This window comes from Scheffersomyces coipomensis (assembly GCF_036884675.1).
Source record: "Scheffersomyces coipomensis strain NRRL Y-17651 chromosome Unknown DFJ63scaffold_2, whole genome shotgun sequence".
Taxonomy (NCBI): Eukaryota; Fungi; Ascomycota; class Pichiomycetes; order Serinales; family Debaryomycetaceae; genus Scheffersomyces; species Scheffersomyces coipomensis.
The window spans coordinates 459,943-484,700 of NW_027042893.1; the positions used below are offsets into that span (position 1 = coordinate 459,943).

Below are 24,758 nucleotides of genomic sequence, written 5' to 3' on the forward strand. Positions count from 1 at the left end.
TAACTACCCCCTACTCCTTACTTACTTTTAGTTAGTTATTAAATTTAAAGTTAATGTTAATGACGACATATACATAAAATTAAAATATAAGCTAAAATGGTAAAAGTAGCAGAATTTCACCTCATTCAGAAAAAAAAGAAATTTCACAACCGCATAATAAAATAATAATAATATTTTGAGTCCATGCACTACTGCCATTGGACAATACTATACACATAGATACAGTTTTATAGGGGGATAAATACTATTTGGGAATTGTGGATGGATGGGTGGATGGAATTACAATTTACGTGGGTCTGAAGTTTGATGTATTTAAGACAATTAAATTGTCCAATATTTAAAAAATAGTTCAATTAATTTCTTCTTTTGATTCTTCTTTCTTCTATTGTATCGAATTTATATCATAATTAATACATAATGAATTTTAACAATATTATCCAAGAAGGTGAACAATTAGCTGCTTCTCAAGGTGGTTCCCAAGGTGGTTCCGGTGGTTTAGGTAGTTTACTCTCTGAAGGTGAAAAATTAGCTGGTGGTTCTTCAGGTTCAGGTTCCGGTTCCGGTTCAAACGTTAACTATGGTCAATTAGCTGATGATGCTAAAATTGCCTACGGTGATTTCTCTAAACAAGATGGTGGATCTTTCACTGATCATGCTGAACAAACTTACAAGGATATCCAATCTAACCACTCTTCTTCAGGTAACTCTGGTAACTCTGGTAACTCTCAAGGTGGTAACCAATATTAGGAGATTGTGTGATTGATTTACATGAAAACTATTTAGTCTATTAATATTTAAATATATATTAGTATTGTTATTATAGCTCAATTGATATCATTGTAGTTGTTTAAATTGAAAATTGGTGACGATAATTTCAATTTCATTTAGGGACCTACGCCTAAAATCTTTTGTGTCAACAGCCGCCACCATCTGCACCTCTTCTCACTAACTCTTCTCTTCACTAAATGTGCCCCCGTCCCCTTTTCTCCCTTGTTCATTTTTAAATCAGCGAACAATCCGTTATATGCAGGTGATGCTTTCTCTCTTTTTCTTGTCCCCCCACAGATCGGATAATGTTCATCTTTTTTAATCTCGAAATTTCACGCCTAACCATATACGGTAGGTTATGATAACTTTATTTTACGGCACAGTTTATTAAGCAAGTCCATATTAATAATATCCTATCTATACACATCTTATATACATCTCTACATACCACTTAATCTTTATATTCTTGTAAAACTTGCTTCAAGATTTCAGGATACCATCTTTTTGCAACATCTTGATGAGATTTAATTCTATTTCTAAATACAGCATATCCTACTGGATGTTTTGATATATCAGGTTTATATTGGAAACCAATATCTTGACCCCATTTCTTAATGTTCGTATCTCTTTCTTGTGTCAATTTAATGATTTCAGCTGGAATATCAGCTACTATATCTTTATGACTATCAAGATCAATGGTTTGAAAAAATGGAATTGAGATTCGGGTTCCACTTCCAGGTTGAGGAATTAAAACTTTATGAATTGTAGCTTTACAAACTCCTTGAGTTATAGCTTCTAAGGTTTGACCTGCATTAACTACTAATGTATTAGGAATATTAGGTACTGAAATCCAATCCCCTTGGAAATTTTGAACTTGTAAGGAATTTTCATGAGGAGTAACTTGATAAATAAAGGTTAAAATATCAGAATCACAATGAGGTCCTACTCCTTGTTGTTGAGTAGTTGGTTTATCATCTAATACCACTGATTGTTTTCCATTTAATTCATTTAAATCCGGATAGGCCACTAATTTCATTTTACATTGTTGATTAGGTTTAAAATATACATCTAAGGAATGTTTATCCAATCCAATTGATTCTAATACTAAATATCTGAATTCTTGACTTAAATGAGTCATCTTTGCAATATAATTTAAAATAGTAGGTTTGAATTTAGGGATATATTTTTCATCGGGCCATAAGTTTGGTCCTTCAATGTTTTTATAAATTGGATCATTTTTAGATGGACCTGGTAATTCAGTAGCTAAATCAATTTGTTCTCTCCAATCAGTATGACTGGAAGTAATTTCATTAGCAAGTCTTGAATATCCTAAGAAATGAGGAGATTTAATCATTTCAATATCTAATTTAACTTGATCTGGCAACGCAAAGAAATCCAATGTTTCTTGTTTGATATCTTTGAAATCTTGTTCATTAGGTCCAAATACTTCATAATTCTTTAATAATAAAAATCCCACATTAATAATTGCATGTCTTAAATCTTTTAAAAATTGAGGTTTGGTCTCAGGATCGAGAGCTGATTTTAAATCAATGATTGGTATTTCTTGAAATGACATTTTTAATTCACACTATCATACATACATTCAATTTAATACAAACAATGTGAATATAAACCTCTATATATATACTCTTTGATTATCTAAATTTTCATTGGATTAAATAAATCAACAGATATTTTTATTTTCAATTTTTTTTTTAATTTTGCCTTAAATTTGTTTGAAGCCACAGTCCCTAACTTTAAATTGGAATGTAATTTTAGCGGGAAGTTAGGCTAAAAAAAGATTTATTTGATACCGCGAAGATTATTAATGAGACAGAAAAATTTATTTTGCGCTGAGAGAGAGAGAGTTTATTTTTTATGAGGCTAATGGGATTATTTTGCCAGCAGCCACCTCTTCTTCTTCTGTTTGCAGTTAATAAGTTGCCGTGAATTATAATTCGATGAGGTCAAACGGCATAATTTTTGAAAAGTATATCCGATTTAGTCTTTATAAACTTGTAACATACGGTTGTTAACGGTATTCTAAGGTATTTAATCTTGACTTTAAAAATCTTTTTACTAAACTTGTTGTAAATAATCTTCTCAAATGAAAAAAATTGCAAAACATTTTGTCAAAAATTGTTCAAATTTAAAAACTCAATAAAATTACCTAATTTTGTTAACAAATTCTTAAATAAATTAGATTAATATAAATACAATGACTTATAAGTTTCCCTGAATACTTTAAACATTTCAAAATCTGCCTGAAAATGCCAAAAATTATTAAAATAATTTTGGTGGACATCGACACCTTAGCACCGACATTTCAATTTTACAAATTCAAGAAATAGGTTTTGTGGTCTAGTTGGTTATGGCATCTGCTTAACACGCAGAACGTCCCCAGTTCGATCCTGGGCAAAATCATATTTCCTACTGCGCAAATGGTTTAGTGGTAAAATCCAACGTTGCCATCGTTGGGCCCCTGGTTCGATTCCTGGTTTGCGCATTTTTTTAATTTTTACTTCATTAACTTATATTCAATTAGTATATCTACAAGATGTACTAATTAGATTTTCATTTTTTGATGTTTAAGAGGTTGTAATTGATCAAACTAGTCGTAGTAAATACTTCAAATCTTAGCAGATTTTGACTTCAGATTCTTTTTTTTTTGAGTGCGCGTAGAAATTTGATCTAAATAGGAAAATTTACAGCCAAACCCATTTTGGAAATGTTAGGGATCTTTTTTTTTATAAGTTTGGTTGCCTTTTCAATTTTTGGCTGCCTTTTTTAAAAATTACCTATCACTTCTTTATCTCTTCTTCATCAATTACTTCATTATATTGATTCAATCCATCTTAATCAATCAATCAATCAATCAATCAATCAATCAATCAATCAATCAATCAATCAATCAATTGAATCAATCAATCAAGTTAGTATGTCGTCGATCAGCACTTACGTTAGTACCGCAATTCGTGTGGTTGAATTCTTATTTGCAGTTATTAGTTTAGGTCTTTCTGGTGCAATAATCCATCAAATTGATCTGAGTAAGGGTAGAATCATTTATACTCTTATTATTGCCATGTTTAGTATTGTTTATCTTATTCCAGTTGCCATCTTAGATGTATTAAACTTGATTCCATTTACCGTGGTTTATATTTTAGAACTTATCTTCTTTGTGTTTTGGTTAGTTGCTTTTGCCTTAATCTCGAATAGCTTTGGTGATTTATCTTGTACTGCTGATGGTGTAACTTATGATTTCTGTCAAGAAGGTAAAGCATTGATTGCAATGACTTTAATTCTTTGGTTAACGTTTTCTACTTCATTAATCTTAACTGCTATTTTCAGTGTTATTCCTTTGGTCCAATCTACTAGTGTTCGTGAAGTTATCAATCTTCCATCAAATGATTTTACCTGGGGTGGAATCTTTCTTAAAACCGAACCTAAGGAATCTGTTGATGCTGAAGCTGAAGTTGGAAAAGATATTGAACCAACCTTAGAAGAAGCTGATCAAACTGTCTTAGATGAAGTCAAGCCTTTAGATGTCGATCAAGATATTGGTAGTACAAACGTAGATATACTTTAAATTCTTTTGGGTCCCTTGCTTACCTTCGTTGCAATGCTCTGGCTAATCTTTTGCTATATTTCTAATCTTAAAACAAGCAATCTACTTAATTTATTAAATTCAACCCAAAATTGTTATGTCCATTTAATGTTAATGATGTCTTATGTTACAAAAATGAATTTAGGTTTCTCTCTTAATACTAATGTTATTTAATTTTGTTTTCTCTCCCATACCTAATATTCATTTATCCATATAAAAAATTATAAAAGTAAATAAATAAATAAATATATATCTAATTCAAGTACTAGTATCTTTACGGAAGAACAATTCATAAGCACCTTGGAATAATGAAGGAAGTTTTTCACTGCGTGCATGAGCGTCCCAATTTCTTCCTGCCCAAACACCTTCACTAATTGGTTCATTATTAGCTTGTAATTTCTTAGCTACATCTTCATTTTCTTTCCATACTCTAAGGATATTACCACCCATTAATCCTTGAATTTGACTATCAGTTGCCCCTCTCTCCATGACTTTAATCAATAAATCAGGATATTTAGATACATCTTCTAAACCTTCTGGTACATTATCAATACCATCAAAATCACTACCTAACCCAACTGATTCCCAACCTGCGATTTCAGCGATATGGAAAATATGATCAATAGCATCATCAATAGTAACTTTATCTGATTTCTTTTCTGGATTTTTCAAAAAGGCAGGATAGAAATTAACTTGAACTACACCTCTATTTTCTTTAACTTTTAATAACACATCATCTTTAACATTTCTAGCATGAGGACATTTGGCAAAAGCTGAAGAATGAGAAAATATCACGGGAGATTTGGTGACTTCTAACGTATCAATCATAGTTTGATAAGAAACATGAGATAAATCTACTAACATACCTATTCTATTCATTTCACCAATACATTCTTTACCTAATTCAGTCAACCCTTTATCTTCAAGACCAGCAGTTACTGAACTTGCAGCAGTAGCAAATGGATTATCACAATTATGAGTTAAAGTGATATATCTTACTCCTAAATCGAAATATTTTCTCACCATTGCAATTGATGCATCACATTGATGTAAACCTTCAACACCAATAGTTATGGCTAATTTTCCTTCTTTTTGATAAATATCCCACGCTTGTTTTGAAGTCCAAGCGAATTTCATATCTTTATCATATTTAGCAATAAGTCTTTCCACCACATCAATTTGTTCAATCGTATCTCTAACTATCGGAGTTCTATGATTGAAATCCTGAGATAATCCATCAGGATAACGACATTCAATATAAGCGGAGAAGAATTGAACTCCTAATCTACCCTTTTTAATCTTAGGTAATGATGTATGATTTAATAAATGTTCATCATTAAAGTCGAACTTGGTCTCTGGACTTAAAATGTTATGTAATTGAATTCTTAAAAGATATGGAAAATCATTATGAGTATCTACAATTGGTGTAGTTTTTAATAATGTTTCTAATCTTTGTTCAGGGGTCAATTCGACCTTTGATTGTTTCCATAAGAAACTCATCACCTTATAGTTAAACCAAATGTAGAGATGAACAATAATGAATATAGTTTTTAAAATTACAAATTTGAATATAGAGTTCGTTATCTTTATCCCTCAATTTTTCTTTTTTCATTAAATTGTGGAGCCGTATATGGTTGGTCCCACATATTTCTCAATTGCGCTTAATAATACTTAATTGAATCAAACACTAACACATAGTGGAGGTTTGATGGTAGAAGTTGAGTTTTACGTTATGTGATAGTCGCTTAATCACTTTGGTAACTGATTCCGATCTTTACTTTGCATGTCAGATTCAATCTATGTTTATTTTCAGTCATACTAATGACCAAATATTAGGACTAATATCTCGAATAATAATAATTCATTCGGCTAAAGTTTTTCAATAGTTAGTAAATAGTTCATACTATAACAAGATTCAAATTATTGAATGATTAGTTAATCACTTCATCTCGGTGTTAGTTGATTTCAAATTTTATCCAAAGACATTGTTAAAACGGGATAAAATCATGACGATAACGCATAATAATTCTAATCATTTAGTGATATGTAACCTCTTCATTCATTATTCAAATGTATCTTTCGATTAATTAAACATACCATCTATAATATAATAGTTGTTCTATTATTATATCCTGGTTAAGAAGAAATGTGTTGAAATGAAAAAGTTTTTCAAATTTGACACTAAGTTTTTTTTTCAGTTACCGATGAGAACTGAAGAGAATTTACACTAGCGCTAAAAAATTGCGTAGCAAAAATATTTATTTTTCCCTAACCCTAAAAATATCATTAACGATTTACAACTTGATCATATAATGCTTGTAATTCATTATACCAAGCTGCAAGCATCTCTGACTTGTTAAAGCTTTCATTACTATCATCATCATCTTCTTCATTACCATGTGCATCTGAATTAAATGTAGAACTTAAAATACCCGCTTTAGTATTTGTATTTGCGATATCATCTTCGTCTTTTGTTGAAGCTTTTGAAATTGATATGGATTTATTCTCCGATCTAAATTTAGAAAGAAGACTTGCTTCTGATTTGTCTATATCAGGAATTGCGGAATACATATATGAATACCAAGCATCAATGACCTTGAAATGAACCTTTGATGTATAATCAAATGAATAGAAGAAATCATCAGAAAGGTCAACTTTGCTCTTGGTAACTTCTTGATTGATATTAGTATCAATCTCCATTTGATCAACATTACTGGTATTACGATTAACATCACTTAAAGTGTAATCAAACTTCACCACATTCAATGCTTTTAAATTGGCTCGAATATCATTTGCTTGAACTGCAAGTGTAAATAATTTCTTTCTTTCTCCAACTGATTCAATATAATTATTCACATAATCAATACGATATTCAGCTAGTTTACCATCGACGATTAACTTTAATAATAACTCTTCTAACTCGGCTTGGTTGATGTTTAATTTGTTTTGGATGAAATCAAATCTTATTGAATGATATACACTAACATAATTGATAATAAGCTTTAACTTTAATTTAAGTAGAATTTGGTTGAATGATATGTTGAATATATCATCAACTAATATGGGATCATTCTCAACTTTCATCTTTTCTGAAATTTTGTTAAATCCATTTAAATCTGAACTATCGTAAGCCTTTATTAACAATAACAAATTTGAATATTCCTTCAATTGGGAATAAGTTCTTGTTTCCTGAGATTCGAAAAGATTTAATTCACTATCAGTTAACAATGAACATAAAGCAACATACTTCAATATTCTATATTTATTTGATGAGCCAGCCACATCATAGTTCTTAAAACAATCATAAAAATCTAATCTTGATTTTTCATAATTACCTCGATGAAATTGTATTTTTGCTCCACATTCTTTTATAATAGCTAAAATCTTGGGATGGGTAACAGCGGTAGTGATACTTAAACTTCGACGGTAAAGATTATTTAGAATCGATAGAGTTGGAGTACTCTTCCTGGATTCATATTCAATTTCAGCCGCGATAACTTCAAGTGAATAGGCATTTCTTGTACTTTCATTAACTTCCTTTAACTTTTCATTTATTGATTGAAATAAAGCAGGACATTCTTCATGAGAACCACTGTCAATATACGAATTGAGTCGATTAATGTTGATCTTCAACCATAACCTTTGACTATTGATACCTATGGCATTTGAACTTTGTAATGAATTTAATATTGTAGTATATAAAGAAGACACAAAAGTACTATCTTTGGAAGTGGAATAATTATTGATCATAGTACCTAAGGTCTCTTCTGCGTAATCTTTCTGAACCAGACCTAATAGTGGAATGATTCGTTTTAAGAATTCCAATGACTCATTGTAATTCCTATTCTGAAAGTTGATTTTGATAATTTGCTTATGAGCTTTAAAAATCCAATCAACTGTATTTTCAGTTTGCTCTGTGTTATCAATTAGATCCTTTAAAGCTGCTATCGCCGCAGAAGGACTATCATCCTTTAGATTCTTAGCAGAATAATATTTGTTTTGCTATGTGGTTAGTTAGTATGATTGATACTTCATAAAACATAATATGTGATATACTTACTACTGTTACTTCTTCATCTTCTTCAATATCATCGCCATTGCCTTCATCTACTTCGTTATTTTCATCATCATCAAATTCAAACTCAAATGATTCCTCATCTGAGTAGAAATCTGCATCATCTAACTCCTCGTCGTCCATGATTCAATTGATTAATGAAAGATGCCTAGTATTATCATTGATCTATTTCTATGTCAATTTGGTTTTTATCTTCAGCAAAATATCTATACAGTTATATACAGGAAACTCAAAATTATAATTTGGAGAGCTACCAAAAACATTTACCATACTCAATAATGGTCTCCAATGTCTGTTACCTTACGAAAATGAAACTAACTTTAAATATATAAGCCCAACAAGACTCCCTTCGAGATTTCCAAAAATTTGAATATAGTCTCCTATCACTCTTACTTCGAATATCGCAAAGGTAATTTGGTCACAAAAATCCAAAAAAAGATTGCAGCACGAGAGTTTCGCGTATGGTCTCCCACTACACTACTCAGTCTCGCTCTTAGCAGCTTAACTACAGTTGATCGGACGGGAAACGGTGCTTTCTGCTAGATATGGCCGCAACCGAAAGATCAAGTAAATGTGTATTCTATGTCTTGGACTAAGGTTATACAAAATTTACTTGCGTGAAAAAATCTGTGTCATCGCAGCCTTGTTTGGTGCCAAAGTGTTGACAACGAAAGGCTCCAAGTATTGGAGATATTTTCAAGAGGGCTAATAACTGTAAAAGACTTGAAAGTGTTGGATAGAACAAAAATAAAGAGTTAATACATCAAACTGTTTAAACTTTAGAGCTATCGAAAGTTGTAAAACAAAAATATATAAATCACAAAAAGCAAAAAAGATTGCAGCACGAGAGTTTCGCGTATGGTCTCCCACTACACTACTCAGTCTCGCTCTTAGCAGCTTAACTACAGTTGATCGGACGGGAAACGGTGCTTTCTGCTAGATATGGCCGCAACCGAAAGATGAAGTAAATATATCTTCCATGTTATGAACTAATGGTGTAAATAATTAGCCATGCGCACGACAGAAAACTGTTGCAATTATTTGTGATATAGTAAAGAAGACAGCAGTGCTAGTGATTTAAAAGGAAGATTATTGCAATTGCTTCGGAAACATGGGGGATTTTAATGTAATTAGATAACAGAAAGACAAATAAACAGTTTAATTGTAGTACAAAAATTGATTTTTTTAAAAGATCGCTATGCAACACTTATTCTGAAAGTCCCAAATTTTGTTTCTTTACTGCTATGGAAGCTACATCCAGGGACAATCAAACGATTTAGCCTTATACAAGTAAGAATAACCGTAGTCCATGACGAGATATTTCCCGTCGATTATCCGTTTCGCACAAAGTTAATTATTTTCCTAATGCTGCAAGATTATTTTTTTCTTGACGCTGCCTCATCAAAAATAAATAAAGATTTCCCGGCGGTAAATCAATCCTAAAAAACTTGTTGCAGCAAAAACAATTTACTGAGAATTTCAACGCGTAACAAATTTGAAGTAGCAGCTAAAGTCTACAACTGTAATTTAGGTTTTTTTAAATTAATTTTATATTTGACATTCATTCAAAATTTAGGAAATTAAGTAGTAATTAGAATAGCTATATAATAATAGATTCACATTAACGTTATGTGAATATTTTTTAGTTTTTTATTCATTATATCTTACTGTAAATGAAAAAGACCCGCTTAATCACTAGCAGCTGGAGTACCTTCATGGTAAGAAACATCTGGTTTAGCTTTTTCGTTTTCAGAGGAAACAGAATCTTCGTCAAGTAAGTCAAGTAAACCAACTTCTTTAAGAATTCTGTTATGGATTTCTAATTCAGATCTTGAAGTACCAGAGTTATCACCGAAAAGTTCATCAATTTCATCTAAAGTTCTTCCTTTAGTTTCTGGAACGAAGAAGTAAATGTAAGCGGCACCAATAACACACATTAAACCTAAGAAGATATAAGCACCGTAACTAGCTTTAGCAACGAAATCTGGAGTAGACATAGCAACGGCAAAGTTATTTAACCAATTGGCAGAAGCACCAATGGAAATACCTTTAGCTCTCATACCTAATGGGAAAACTTCAGCAACGATAATCCAAGCACATGGACCCCAAGAGTAACCGAAACCAATGGCGAAAATCCAAATGAAGACAACAGCAGCCCAACCAGCACTTGCGTTATTTTCAATGTCTTTAACAGATCCTAAAATACCAGCGACAACTAAATGACAAATACCCATAACAATGGCACCGGAGATTAAAACTGGTTTTCTACCTAATTTATCAACCCAAATAACAGCTGGAATAGTAGCTAAGAACATAACAATACCTTCAACACCAGAAGCTAAAAGGGAAGTAGTAGTACCGGATAAACCTAATCTAGCGAAAATAAATGGAGCATAGTATAAAATGAAATTAACACCGGTCCATTGTTGGAAAGTCATAACTAAACAAGCAACAGCGACTCTCTTAAAGGTTGGGTAATGGGTAACTAAGGAAGCATATTGATAGAAACCAATCTTGAAGTTACTTGAGAAAGAACCATCTTGTAAGTGTGGGAATTTAGTTTCAAGCAATTCCTTTTCGAAAAGTCTTTGAGCTTTCATTTCAAGGAATTCCATTTGAATTAATTGATCATTCTTATCTAAACCTCTTAAGTGAGCAACAACGTCTAAAGATTCTTCTTCACGTCCTTGATTAATCAACCATCTTGGGGATTCTGGCATAAATAAGATACCAGAACCTAAGATAATAGCTGGAAGAACTTGAATAGAAATTGGAACTAAGAAAGCAGCTCTAGATTGACCATCACCAGTACCACCAATAAAGTTAGTACCGTAACCAATCCAATATGAGATCATAATACCGAAAGTAATGGCTAATTGTTGTAAAGCAACTAAAGCACCTCTAACTTCTGGTGGAGCTAATTCAGCATTATATAATGGGACAATCATAGATAAGATACCCACACCAATACCGACAACAAATCTACCACCTAAGATATAAGAGTAGTGACCACCACGGACACAAGCTTGAACAATTACACCAAGAATAAAGAAGAAGACACCAACAATGACAGACTTCTTTCTACCTAAGGCATCAGCGAAGTAACCATTCATAAGGACACCGACCCAAGCACCTAATTCTAAGATGGAGGTCAATAAACCTTGTAAAGTTGGATTATCTTGAATTTTACCAACACCAGCAGCGACGGAGAAAGAGTGCATACCAGAAATTTGACCGAACATACCTTGATTATAACCATAAACTAAACCACCAAGGGAGGCGAAGACAGCAATAAAAAAGGAACGATGATTGGCAACTAAGGCAGCAACACCGGTTTTTTGGACGATTTGTAAACGTCTTTGAGCAATGATTGCTTGGATATCAGATCCATCAGATACATGCATTTTGTATAATTTATATAAATCTAATGATAATTACTTAACTTTTTTAGAGAGTTAAAGCAATAGAATGATTATTGGATGAATAAACAAAAAAACAAAATAAATAAAATACAAGAATTAATATAATTACATTTTGAAACTAAAGTGGGAATAAAGTTATACTTATACTAAAAAAAAATGAAGATTTGAAACAGGTTTAACTATCAACAAAGGTATTTGCATCTTTGAATCTATTATTGTCCCTCCCCCCTCCTCCACTAAATAAAAGTCTGACACCCCCCTCGCAGGCATCCCCACACAATTAAATTGGAAAAACAATAGAAATAGGATAAAAAGAATGTCGTAAAGTAAAGTATGCGTAAAAATTAACACATTAAAATTATAAAATATATTAAAAATAATTAAGGTAATAACGCACAAAGTACCAGCAACTCAAAATAAAAATGTTAGTAAAGACTTGTGTTAAATTTCAGGAAGGTTAATCCTAAAATTGTGTGGGGGGCGGTTGGAGAGCATATAAAATTTTTCCGAAGGTTAATCCTTTTGTGCGGGGTCGAAGCACAAAACCAAAAAAGTCGGTCTTTTATTTTATTTATTTAAGACGCGCATACACAAACCACACACGCATATACTCACTATTTGGATGAAATCTCTGGATGGATTAATTTGATCCAGCCACGCCCGGCTCACATTTTTATTTTTTAGGATATTCTAATTTACAAAAATAATATCATACCAATTTTTGAATGAGGGGATCTACCTTCTTATGAAAATTTTAAACTAATACACACTAAATGTATCATAACAATTGGGTATTACAAGTACTATAGCCTAACAACAGCAATATAACCAGTGATTACGTAGTGTCATTCATAAAGTTTTTTTAATTATTTTATAACACTTCGGATCAACCCCACAATTTAGTGATTTTATTGGGTCTTTCTTTCTTTCTTTTCTTTTCTTTCTTTTATTACTTGCTAGAATCTATTTCTACTGTATGTACATTCACCATTTTACTGACTATAAAAAAATGTCTTCTAAACTATGCATGCTTTGTAACACCATCCTAACCTCGCAATTTCTAAATCCTTCATCATGGTATTTCCCTCCTGACCTATGATTATTCTTTTCCTTCTATCCCTAAACACTATTTTCCTTCTTTTCTCTACGTCGTTTTATATCTTTTACCCATCTAATTCCTTATCCAATCGTTTCATCATTCTATAAATAATAAAAATATTATTATAAATCAGATTTATTATTACAAAAGATTGAAGAGAGGTTTCATTTTCAGGTGGGTATGGGCTAATTTTGTCTATTATTTGATTTGAAATCATTCTCCGGAATATTAAAAAAAGTGTCTGACTCTATGCACTCCACTGGTAAGTTACACGCCTAATATTTTCCATGAAAATGTCGTGCTCTATATTTTAAGCATATGTATCTATAGGTTTGAATTTTGATTAAATTGGCTTTAAGCTTTTTATCGAAATTACACCCGTTAATAACACATTATGATTGTGTATCGTCATCGATCATTTCATACGCTCCTTCTCTCTTTCATTAGTAACCTAAAATAGATATAATACATATAAATTACGGTGGGGAACAACAGATACGCGTACATTAATTTAACCGTTTCACAAACTATATTTACATATGACTGACTATAATCTAATCAGTACTAAAGCTTAAATCATCATCGATTACTCAAAACCCAATAATCCTAAAACTTGCATATTAGCATCACTTGGACCTAGATCATTACGATAGATGAATTTGATTATACAAAATTGTCTTATTTCTGCTATTAATCTAATAAAACAATTTCTAATTTCTCCCTAACGGAAAATCTTCTAGGGAATCTCACATTTTCTGGAGTTGAGGTGGGGTACAGAAAGCGGGGCTGCATCTACCAAACCCCACATATTTTAGAAATTAAAAAAAAAATTTAAAATAAAAAATACATAATAAAAAATAATGCATTACAATAAAATAAAAATAAAAAAAACAATCTAAATCTAAAGAATCTCTATCTTGTTTTGTACAGATATTGTCTAATTAACTCATTGCTCAACATAATAAATATTTTCAGTAGTCATATTTGGAGTTGTCATTGTCAACTGCCATTATTGATTAACTACAACCTACATTTATTTCGTTCTTTGGATTCGGTTTTGTTCCCGCTTGGGGGGTCTCTATTGTTGATATTTATGACCATATTACTAATTTAGCCCATTCGAACCGATTCAACCACAAAGTAGTTGGGCAACTACAACCTAACCCTTTAATTGTTACCCATAACAATTATGTTCGTATCGTATTGTTTATGATTTATGAAACGTATGTATCGTTGTGTAAGCTAAGATCCCTAGCTCTATCGATCATAATATGCAACCACAAGAAAGAAGGGAAATAAATAAGAAAAACCTAGAGTTGTCTGATAAACGACATATCTCTAACATAGACGAAAATCCAGCGAAAAAGATTCGGATTCACTAGTCTGAAAAGAGTATCTCCAAAAATTTTAGTTAAGGAGATCCTAGAAAGGAAGTAGCTTCCTTACCATTTTATGGCCCTGAAATATTTTAGCAATTACAATAATAAAATTTTAAGTTTAGCGTTTAAGTAATGGAAAAACAATTCCCCAAAAATGAACAAGGAGACAAATTGAATTTGGGTAACTTAGAGTTCTTCTTTCGGTAATTCTCTTGATAATAAACTAAATTATTTACTTTCAAAAAAAGTAATATAATGTAATAATAAAAAATAAAATAAAAGTTTTAACTTCAAAACTGAGGTGAATGTATGTGTATGGGGTTATGATAGTATCAAAGAGACGTACTAATTAATCCTGAAAGTAGATCCACTTTATTCCCCTACAGACGCGTTATGTAACTTCCCCCATCGTCGTGGAGTAAACTTGGAATTTTTATATATCCCCAAATATTACAAAATTGAATTTAATAAGGCTCAGCTTTTGGTAATCTGAAAATGTTCCTTCTCTAAAATATTTCTGGATTAATTAAATCTTGGTGCGGGAGTGGAGGGAAAAGCCAAGAAAATAATAATTTATGGGAATACGAGAAAATCTGACACTGGAGAAATTTTTTTTATTTTGTCCGTCTCGCATGTATGAAAGATTGAGTGAATTCTTTTTTTGTGTTATTGATATCCCGTAACGACTAATAATCATTTACCTTCCTTCAATAGTATCAGTATTGTATACAACTACGAAAGGTACTCTATCTCTTTTTTTTTTTCGTTTTTAGGTAGCCGGCTTTTGTTGCGTAGAGAGCAAATTTGTAGTTTTTTCAACTATCAAATTAAACATGCCATATTCAGTTACCTGACTAAATTAAAAATTATGAAGCTATCTCAAATTAACCAATGTCAAACTGAAAATAAACTTACTTACTAACAGAAAACGCCGTGGGTATCATATAATCATATCATTCAGGAAACATCCTTTCTCCCGTTAGTAATTAGAGCAAAACCTTTGGATATTGCTCCATAATTAAAAAAAACAAATTCAAATTAACTAAATTGAATAGATAATAAATAATGACACAATTTTTTTTCTTTATAATCTAGTTAATTTTTTGATTTCTTTTCATGAATTGTAATTGTACTTTTCTTGAAAAGGGTTGACTCAGTAATCAATAACGATTTAATTCAAATTAACTAAAGATGGTCTACTCGGTTATCGTGAAAGTTTAGGCATGTTGGAGTGGTCTGTTCATAAATGTTGGTGAGATCTGGTCGTTCCGAATGATTTGGTCTTGGTATTGGGGGAGACAAAGCTTGAAGGTAATAGGAAGTCAGTTTTTTCTTGTCCTTTAAGAATCTAATTGTCTCTCAATGTAAAGACTGGGATGTTGTACTTTTTCACTTTGAAAGCAGACTATCATAATGCATCAACTTGAGAGATTGATAGATATATTTGATGCGTTAGGTAATTAATAGATACATTTTTATATGTTAAGTGTGATTGAAAGAGAAGAATGAAAGAGTACGATGTTTGAATTAGCCATAAGTTTCAAAGTCACGTAACGAGCTATTCAAATCTTTGATTCCGTTAATTATATATGTCATTTCCAATGCCTTAGAAGGCAATCTGGTAGGTTATATCATAATGCATTTCAAGACAAGTACACGTCACTTAATATCTACTATAAGTTCATCTGAAGTACCGATATCTTCATCGTCATGGACTTCAGAAGCCAAACATTAAGTTCCTGAATATCTGTGATATTCAGATATTTTAATACCGCCAGAAAAAGGTAGTTTTATCGGAAAACAGTTTAGAAACAACAACAAAATATGCATCACAAGTCACTTGATTTATCGAAGACTTTCTGATACATATAATATGGTACAGAATTCTTTCATTTTTGGTTTATTTTTGCAGAGTCCTTATGGGACGTTCTCTTAAAAATTCTGACAGAATTCAAGATTCGGGGAATGGTAGCGCCTTTTTCTAGGTTAATTTTGTTATGTGAATCTCCTGCATATGGTAAACACGATTTCAAAAAAATTACGAAAATAAGGCAACTTGTCCGAGCGGTTAAGGAGAAAGACTTGAAATCTTTTGGGCTTTGCCCGCGCAGGTTCGAGTCCTGCAGTTGTCGTTATATTTTTTTACATCTTCAATTTCTATTTTCATACTGAATTTACTGGTTTCTATGAATTTTTTTATTTATTTAGTCTAAGATCTATGTAGTTAGTTCGATTTATCAAATTAGAAGATCTACTCCTGCACTACTCATTCCTAAACCACAAAGGTACCCTTGACCACCAGCACCATAATTATGAATAATAGTTCCTAATTCAGTAACTTCCTTTTCAATTCTAACTCCACCTTTTCTTGATGGTCTTGCTCCTGACACAACTCTGAGGATTTGTAAATCCTTTATTTCCTTCCCCTTTTCATTGTCTTCTAAAAGTTTTGGATTTAATTTGGTTACTCTTTTCAAAATATCTTCAGTTTCATATCCGTATGTGTTAGCATCAAAGTTCTCAGGTTGATAAAATCCTCCGAGGATAACTTCATCATTGATTGAATCTGGTCTCTTAATAATATAAGTTGAAGCATCATCCCATAAAGACATACATTCTTTGATATGAGGAGCTCTAACAACAACAACTTGACCCCTTGTTGGAAAACTTTTTGGATCTTGAACTCCTCCTAATTCCATTGATCCAGTACCAGAACAATTGAAAACAGTAGTGGCACCTTCTTTGAATGCTTCATTGACATGACTCAATTTTCTTCTTTCAACTGTAACGCCTAATGATTTAACATAAGCAAGAATGTTTGCGATAAGTAATGGTGCATTAAACACAAAAGCTCTATATCTTACCCCAACTTTAGCGGTGGTTAAATATGAAGGTGGGGTAACCAATTCAAAATCATGCAAGAAGCTCTTCAATTTCTCAACATAAGCATCAGCAGGAATTTTGTCTAAATACTCAGTTGATGGAACACTACCAATTCCTGAATTTTCTCCAAGCTTCAGTTTTAAAGTTTCAATATTTTGATAAGTATATTTACTATATTTCAAACTGTCTTCATGGATACATGCTGAAAAATAAGCTCCAGCGTATGGGGAAGCATATTTGATTGATTGATCTCCTGGTAAAAACTCAGCAATAATCTTAATATTCTTTGGATCAATTCCTCTTTCAGTTAACAAGAAAGCAGTATATAAACCAATTATACCTGATCTAAAAATAACGTTATTTGTTAGTAAGAATTCTAGCTGGAACTGCAATCAATGACGAACAGTACTTACCCAATGATAGTAATTTGTGACATTTTTTAGTATTGAAACTATGAGATATATGTAGACCTTTGTGAATAATAAAGAGGGTTGATTAGGGTAAAAGTCCTTTGGTCTGATTTTTATTTTTCAAGTCAAGATTGACGTGATAAGGAGAATTAGAAATTCCGCTAATTTTTTTTTATCGGGGAGAGTCCGTCGCGGCTGGCTATTCCCTTGCCGATCCAAATTTTATATACGGCTCGAAAGAGAAATTAGCGCCAATTCCTTCATTGGGTAACATACATATATGCTAATAGTTATATATATATTTATTTAGTTATAGCTATAACTAACTATTTAATATGGTTTACGTAGTATTACAAAATTGGTGTACGCATAAAATCAAATTAATCCACTCAAGGTTAATTTTTCTAAAAAGGGAGGTAAATCATCCTTTCTAATCTCTATAACTGAACTATCAAAACTATCAATTCTGATTTTTGCACCCGAAGTATTGGCTAATTGTTGAAAGGCAACACTGAATGTGTTCAAACGAGTAGTTACTGTAGCATCAAGATTTCCATTACCATTGGCTGCAAGTCTTAATCTAGTAGAATTATCCATTCCTCTTGGATATTTTGGTGCTAAACCTATCACCAAATAAGTATCACTCGAAACATCTAAACTAGCAACAACCAATGGCTTTAAGGATGATTTAGAATCCATGATATATAACTCAGTGATGTTTTCCATTAACCAAGACCCTAATTTATTCAACATCAATGGGTTATTAAAGATATCTAAATCAGGAATAGATCCATCATCAAGAACACATAAACGATATAATCTTAAATTGGTGACTAATTTTCTATCAAGAACCGAAGTACCAGTTTTGAAAACGACTTGTTGAATAATTTTAGCATGATCCAATCCTTGAAGTAATAGATCAAATCCTTTTGATTTTTTGAAATTTGAACTTATTGTTTTATTAGTATTTATAGTGGAAGTTTCTGTACTCAATGCATCCCATGATAACCAAAAATTATTGACCCATGATTTTTCTCTTCTTTCGATTTTAGCTTGAATTCTATTACCTTCATTATTATCATCTTCATCATCACCTTCGTCATCAGAGTTATTATCTATATTATTACCCATTTTTTCCCCTAACAATCTTTTATGAACTTCAAATAATGCTGTTAATGACTCAACACATTCCATGGCGGATAATTGACCAGAATATCCAAAGGTTCTAATGAATCCTTCTCTTACTATACTTTCTAATCCATACTTGGGTAAGTATCGATTGAATATAAATGGTAATTGTTTCTTAACTCTTACATCCATATAAAGCCACTTTTGTTGAGCCATAGCTAATGACACTCCCATAGTAGCGAACATTTTATGTAGTTTTTTCTTCCCTTCTTCAGTCCAGAGATTTAACTTAGCGTTCACTTGCGGAGAATAAAAGAATGAATCATATAACGTCCAATGTCTTAGTAAGAATAAATGATAATCTAACTCAATATTTAAGGTTGTTGAATCAGCTGTTTTCTCTCCATTGTTATTACTTACTGAGTTATTTGAAGGTTTCAATCTTAAAACTTCATCTTTTAATAATGGTTGAAGCTTGTCATAAATATTTGGATAATCATTGTCCAATGAAGATGTACCAATTATAGATAACCATAAATATTCAATATTGGTTTCTCCAATGGCTGATAATAATGCATAAATAGTAATAGAATTGGCAGTGATTATGGTTGTACCTTGATTGTAATAGTTTTGAACTACATTTTCATGTTGGGATTTCTCATTCTTTGTCTGTTTCCGCAATTTCTTTACTCTATGTTCTTGCCTTTTACGTTTTCGACTAGTAGTATCTTCCGAATCTTGAGAATTGAATATTATTTCCTCATCATCATCTGTATCATCGAATTCACTTTCCTTTATTTTCTCACTTTCAAACTCATCTCCATCTTCTTCGTCATCGTCATCTTCTTCTTCCGAGGAAGAAGAATCTTCATCATCATCCATATCAGCAAACTTTTCAACTAATGTTGTATAGGATGATTTTTCATGAGTTAAATTGGCATCCACAAATCCATCATCAAAACAAACTACAATGTTTGAACCGAATAAGTTATCCAAATTCCAAGGACGATGACCATCTATTATATAAATTTTTCTTTTCAGTTTGATTTTTGAGTTCTTTGAAGGATCTCGTTTTAAATCATCATTAACATCCAAGTCATCGCTATTTTCAGTAGAATGATCTTGATGTAATAATTCATCAACATTCAATTCAAAAAATGTTTCTAGATCCAACATGGCTCCACATCCTATTAATATAACATTTGTTACATCCGCATCTATCCTTTCATAATGTCTCTTAAGATCAGAGTAACCAACAACAGGTATCATTTGGTATTGAATCAATTCTTTTCTTAATAACACACTCAATATCTTAGCAGCACATAATGCATCTATATTTAAACAAGATACAAAAAGGATTAGTTTACATGTTGAATGTGATGTTGAACTTCGCCTTATCTCTTTGAAAGTAGCCGAGTATTGATTGGGTGTGATATACATTATCCTTTGATGTGTACAATATGACCTTTCTTCTATTGAGTTTTATCTTTTCTATTACTTTTCTTCTTCTATTCTTTCTATTGATTTAGAATTCATATATCAAATATTGAATGCTTAATAACTTGTCATAAGTCGATATGCTTGATTTTGTTGGCCAAGAGCTGTATAGTATCGATGAAATCTTATACTCTGTTTGATTTACACTTATGAAATTGTGTATTTTGAAATTTTAACTAATTTACTCAACGCGTTCTAAATTTTTTTACAACCAACTAGACAAATTCCTGTATATACAAATGTCAACAATTAACGCGTATAAAAATTATTGGTAGTAATAAATATGGCTGCAATATGACTTCAGGCCGATATTTCTGGACATTTAGTTAAACTAATTCCAATTTGATTACTTCAGTAGTTGTAGTTTGACTTTATAAAGTAATTTCTATAGTTTTCTGACTTGAAAAAAATATTATTGAGAAGACTCTTAACACTTCTTTATGCTATGATGTAAGCATTTATTTAGCTAAAACTTGACCCAAATCTTCGAAAACATAACTTTCATTAATTGAATCTAAACTTCTTCTGATTAAAGAAACAGTGATTAAATTTATGATTATATAACTTTTGAGTCCTTAAACCTTGTAGAAATTTTTTTAACTTGATTTTTGGAATTTGACATTAACATTTTAAAAGTAACCGGCAAATTTTTTTCATCATCAAAGAAGGGCGTGTGGCGTAGTTGGTAGCGCGCTTGCCTTGCAAGCAAGAGGTCACTGGTTCGATTCCTGTCTCGTCCACTTCTTTTTTAATTTTTTTAAATTTCCTTTGTCATATAGTTACACTAGTCTAATGATTTATTTTTTTAATATCTTTTAGTTTATGATTGTAATTACTGTTTTATTTTAAATCTACTTACTTTAAAGCAAAACTTTTTGTGTCAATATAAGTAGATTCATAATTATGATCTCTATTTCACAGCCGTATGGTAGTTAATTTACTATCAGCTAACACGGTTTATATGCTTACAACAATTTTTGGGGTTAATTGTCCTTCAACTAACCATTACTTCACCATTTTATCTCTTATTGTAATGAAAATATGAAATCCAACTGATAATGTTGGTTAGATCCTTATATCTTAAATTTAAACTTTTGTACAATAATTACGAGAAAGAAATAGAACGATGCTAAAAAAAGATCTGTCGCAACAAAATACTTTTGTCATGACACACTGATTTCGAAGAACCCAAAATTGATCAAACCATAAAAATTTTTAATAACCACTTTAATGTGGGGAGGAGAGTTATTTCTCCTAGTTAATATCATCATTTATAGATATATCTTATTATCACTTATTTATTATCATCCTTACTTAATATCAGCATAGATTAATGTTTTGAAATCACATCTCAAGTCACAACCAAATCATATTGAAAAGCATTTTCTTATCATTAGACTAATAGCATAGGAGTTTTCACTCATGGATTCAGATAAGAATCTAATTAATGACTCCTCAGTCTCTCCTCAGAAGGAGGGAGTGTTATATAGCATAGATCCAGGATCAAGGCGACCGCATGAATATGAATCATCATCAACAACTGCATCATCGTCATCAGATTCACCACCCGTACGATCAAGTTTGTTTCATAAATTATTTCAAAAGGATGAAGATAGAAGTACACCAACTGAAGTTTATAATATAAGAGTTGTTTTCACTGCATTAGCTGCATCGATGGCAGCAATTATCATAGGTTATGATGGAGGTTTCATAGGAGGCACAGTTTCATTACAATCATTTTTACAAGAATTTCAATTAATCGATAATGAAAATTCAACCAATATAATAGCTAATGTTATATCGGTATTCCATGTTGGTTGTTTCTTTGGTGCTTTAATATCATATCCATTTTCATATTATTTAGGTAGGAGACTCTCTTTAATCATTGCATCTGTTTTAATCACTATAGGATCAGGTATCCTGTTAATATCATCACTGAAAAATGGATTGGGACCAATATATGCTGGTAGAGTCATATCAGGGATTTCTGTTGGATTCTCAACTAATTTAACTGTGGTATATATATCTGAGATTTCGCCTCCAGCTATTAGAGGTCAATTAACCAGTTGTTATGAAATTGGATGGAGAATTGGTGATGTAGTTGGATTTTGGATATCATATGGAGTTAATTCTCATATCAGTAATGATTCAAAGTTACAATGGTTTATCCCTTTTGCTATTCAATTAATCCCCAGTGGATTGTTTCTCTTGGGTAGTCTTGTCATTAAGGAATCACCCCGGTGGTTATTTCAAGTGAATAAAGATGAACAAGCCATTAAGAATTTAACTTGGTTAAGGAACTTGCCTGAAGATCATGAATATATCATCTATGAAATCAATCAAATCAAAGAATCTATTGAATATCAAAGAATCAATGTTGGATTAGGTTTATGGGATCCATTCAAAGAAGTCTTTGTTACTAATAGAAAGTTATTAAAACGATTATTAATCACATGTACTTTATTTTTATTTCAAAATTTCTTAGGTATTCAATCAATCAACTATTATTCCCCTATAATCTTTGAAAATCTTGGTATTAAAGGTATGAATGCCACCTTATTCTCCACGGGAATGTTTGGAGTTGTTAAATTTATTTGTACATTTACTTATATCTTATTCATTGTTGATACAGTTGGAAGAAGAAAATCATTTATGTCATCTTCAACGGTATGTTCTATATGTTTCTGGTACATTGGAACTTATCTAAGGGTTAGAGAATCATCATCTATCCCATTAGCAGACCAAAAGGCAGGACCAGCAGGTACATTAGCTGTGGTTTTCATGTATATTTGGATTGCATCATTTATATTAGCATGGTCTGGTGGACCATTTGTGGTTGGAAGTGAAATCTTTGATCAAAATATTCGAGCATTTATTCAAGCTATTAATGCTGCTGTATCTTGGATTCCTATATTTTTAATGGCAAGATTTACAACTCAAATGATTGATTCAATGCATTATGGAATTTATTATTTATTTGCCAGTTTATCAGTTATTTCAATCCCATTTGTCTATTTTTATCTACCAGAAACAAAAGGGATTGCATTAGAAGATATGGATAAACTATTTAATCCTGACTTGAAAGCCAGAGAAGCTCATAAGATTGTATTGAGTCAAGTTAGACAACAGAATAAATTAAATCTACATGATAAGTCGTTATTCAAAATTGACACTAATAAATCGAATAGTATAAAGAATATAGAGAACATAGTTCATTCATGAGTAATACACAAAGACATTTCAATCTAATTTAGGATCTAATACATTGATAATACACGTAGTAAATCAGTCTAAGAACCAATTTAATGACTCATCATACTATAATCTAATTGGATGAAAAAATAAAATAAATGACTGCAATTAAATTTTTTGCTATAATTGTTTTGTCCTGCCTCGCTGTTCCCCCTCCCTAACAAAATTACTCGTAAACACCTCCCGTTTCTCACTAACTCCTTCACTCTAAAAAACTGATTTGTTAGTCTCTAGGCGCGTTTTAAAGCTATGTTTTGTCGCCATTGATTTGTAATAAAGTATGGCTGAAGGATAACTAAGCCAACCAACACAACCATTCAAACCAATGGAACAAGAAAGAAGTTTAAAGTAACCAACCGTGAACCCAAAAATGATGAATAAGCAAATCAAATTGATCATCTACTTTTAAAGATTCAGTTGAGTTTAAGGAGTTCCCAAAGTGTAGAAATCTCTTAATTAGGAATTAGACTAACTTTATTTTATATTAATTTATTTTACACAAAGATATGCGACAATGAAACAACGTTAAATATAAAACCAGTTCTTAGTAATGACTACTAGTATTACTCATCTAGAACTAGTAAATGTAGTGGTTATGCAGGATATGGCTGTGAGTATACGAATTAGGTAGACTATTAAGTGATAATTTTTGTGCAAAAGTTGTAGCAATAGACTGCCACTAGCATATTTTATAGTAACTTGCGAAAATATATGATCATTAGCGGAATTGTAAGTTTAACCAAAAGTGTATAAATAACAGTTGAATTACCCTTCAACTGCAAATTTTGTCTTAATTTTAAACCAATATCATTTACAAATTCAATTTAAATACATATAATAACTATGTCTGATACTTACCAATTAAAGAAAACTGATTCAGCCAATGAATCTGTTTATTCAGTTCAATCAACTATAACTTCTATAAAATCAAAATCTTCCAAGATATTGTCTAGTTTAAGACATTCTAAATCTAAAAAGACTGAAACTGATAGTGCTACTACAGTTGCAACTGTACATCCTACTTTACCTGATGCTGCTAATCCTAAAAGAAGATCAAGTGAATTGAGTGTTACTAGTCAAACTACTAGTCAAAGTGCTGGTCATCAACCTCAAACTGATAGACAAAGAAGAGTTAATGCTACTGCTACTTACTTCTCACTTAGATCTTAGGTTCAAGTTTGGATCCCCTAATAATTTTTTTAAATTTAAAGTGTTACAGTTCATTTATGGTTAGCTGCTAA

At 31.5% G+C, this 24,758-nt stretch overlaps 9 protein-coding genes and 4 non-coding genes across 13 annotated transcripts; 7 read left to right on the forward strand and 6 right to left on the reverse strand. All coding sequences in view use genetic code 12, as the record gives it.

Moving 5' to 3' along the window:
• Positions 1-417: 417 nt before the first annotated feature.
• Positions 418-747, forward strand: DFJ63DRAFT_311375 (uncharacterized protein; the record flags this gene model as incomplete). The annotated part of the gene is made up of 1 exon (XM_064905743.1): positions 418-747. One exon carries the CDS (start codon positions 418-420, stop codon positions 745-747), a length of 330 nt encoding a protein of 109 aa, XP_064763383.1.
• Positions 748-1,219: 472 nt separating this feature from the next.
• On the reverse strand, positions 1,220-2,344 carry DFJ63DRAFT_311376 (uncharacterized protein; the record flags this gene model as incomplete). The annotated part of the gene is made up of 1 exon (XM_064905744.1): positions 1,220-2,344. One exon carries the CDS (start codon positions 2,342-2,344, stop codon positions 1,220-1,222), a length of 1,125 nt encoding a protein of 374 aa, XP_064763384.1.
• A 774-nt stretch (positions 2,345-3,118) lies between these two features.
• On the forward strand, positions 3,119-3,192 carry DFJ63DRAFT_t33. Its single transcript has one exon. It is a non-coding gene; the product is annotated as a tRNA-Val (tRNA).
• Positions 3,193-3,203: 11 nt separating this feature from the next.
• Positions 3,204-3,274, forward strand: DFJ63DRAFT_t34. Its single transcript has one exon. It is a non-coding gene; the product is annotated as a tRNA-Gly (tRNA).
• A 432-nt stretch (positions 3,275-3,706) lies between these two features.
• On the forward strand, positions 3,707-4,354 carry DFJ63DRAFT_333672 (MARVEL domain-containing protein; the record flags this gene model as incomplete). Its single annotated transcript, XM_064907891.1, has 1 exon — positions 3,707-4,354. One exon carries the CDS (start codon positions 3,707-3,709, stop codon positions 4,352-4,354), a length of 648 nt encoding a protein of 215 aa, XP_064763385.1.
• A 138-nt stretch (positions 4,355-4,492) lies between these two features.
• Positions 4,493-6,265, reverse strand: DFJ63DRAFT_58817 (dipeptidase). The gene has a single exon (XM_064908977.1). It carries the CDS (start codon positions 5,870-5,872, stop codon positions 4,631-4,633), a length of 1,242 nt encoding a protein of 413 aa, XP_064763386.1. The 5' UTR covers positions 5,873-6,265; the 3' UTR covers positions 4,493-4,630.
• A 393-nt stretch (positions 6,266-6,658) lies between these two features.
• On the reverse strand, positions 6,659-8,570 carry DFJ63DRAFT_311379 (uncharacterized protein; the record flags this gene model as incomplete). The annotated part of the gene is made up of 2 exons (XM_064905745.1): positions 6,659-8,374; positions 8,433-8,570. 2 exons carry the CDS (start codon positions 8,568-8,570, stop codon positions 6,659-6,661), a joined length of 1,854 nt encoding a protein of 617 aa, XP_064763387.1.
• Positions 8,571-10,135: 1,565 nt separating this feature from the next.
• On the reverse strand, positions 10,136-11,851 carry HGT9 (Hgt9p; the record flags this gene model as incomplete). The annotated part of the gene is made up of 1 exon (XM_064904861.1): positions 10,136-11,851. The coding sequence occupies one exon, from the start codon at positions 11,849-11,851 to the stop codon at positions 10,136-10,138; it is 1,716 nt and encodes a 571-aa protein (XP_064763388.1).
• A 4,546-nt stretch (positions 11,852-16,397) lies between these two features.
• On the forward strand, positions 16,398-16,479 carry DFJ63DRAFT_t35. Its single transcript has one exon. It is a non-coding gene; the product is annotated as a tRNA-Ser (tRNA).
• Positions 16,480-16,584: 105 nt separating this feature from the next.
• Positions 16,585-17,666, reverse strand: DFJ63DRAFT_333676 (FAD-dependent oxidoreductase; the record flags this gene model as incomplete). Its single annotated transcript, XM_064907892.1, has 2 exons — positions 16,585-17,575; positions 17,644-17,666. The coding sequence occupies 2 exons, from the start codon at positions 17,664-17,666 to the stop codon at positions 16,585-16,587; spliced, it is 1,014 nt and encodes a 337-aa protein (XP_064763389.1).
• A 265-nt stretch (positions 17,667-17,931) lies between these two features.
• On the reverse strand, positions 17,932-20,412 carry CDC45 (DNA replication initiation factor). Its single transcript, XM_064908978.1, has one exon. It carries the CDS (start codon positions 20,206-20,208, stop codon positions 18,016-18,018), a length of 2,193 nt encoding a protein of 730 aa, XP_064763390.1. The 5' UTR covers positions 20,209-20,412; the 3' UTR covers positions 17,932-18,015.
• A 520-nt stretch (positions 20,413-20,932) lies between these two features.
• DFJ63DRAFT_t36 lies at positions 20,933-21,005 on the forward strand. Its single transcript has one exon. It is a non-coding gene; the product is annotated as a tRNA-Ala (tRNA).
• A 682-nt stretch (positions 21,006-21,687) lies between these two features.
• HGT14 (Hgt14p) lies at positions 21,688-23,487 on the forward strand (the record flags this gene model as incomplete). Its single annotated transcript, XM_064904809.1, has 1 exon — positions 21,688-23,487. The coding sequence occupies one exon, from the start codon at positions 21,688-21,690 to the stop codon at positions 23,485-23,487; it is 1,800 nt and encodes a 599-aa protein (XP_064763391.1).
• Positions 23,488-24,758: the final 1,271 nt, after the last annotated feature.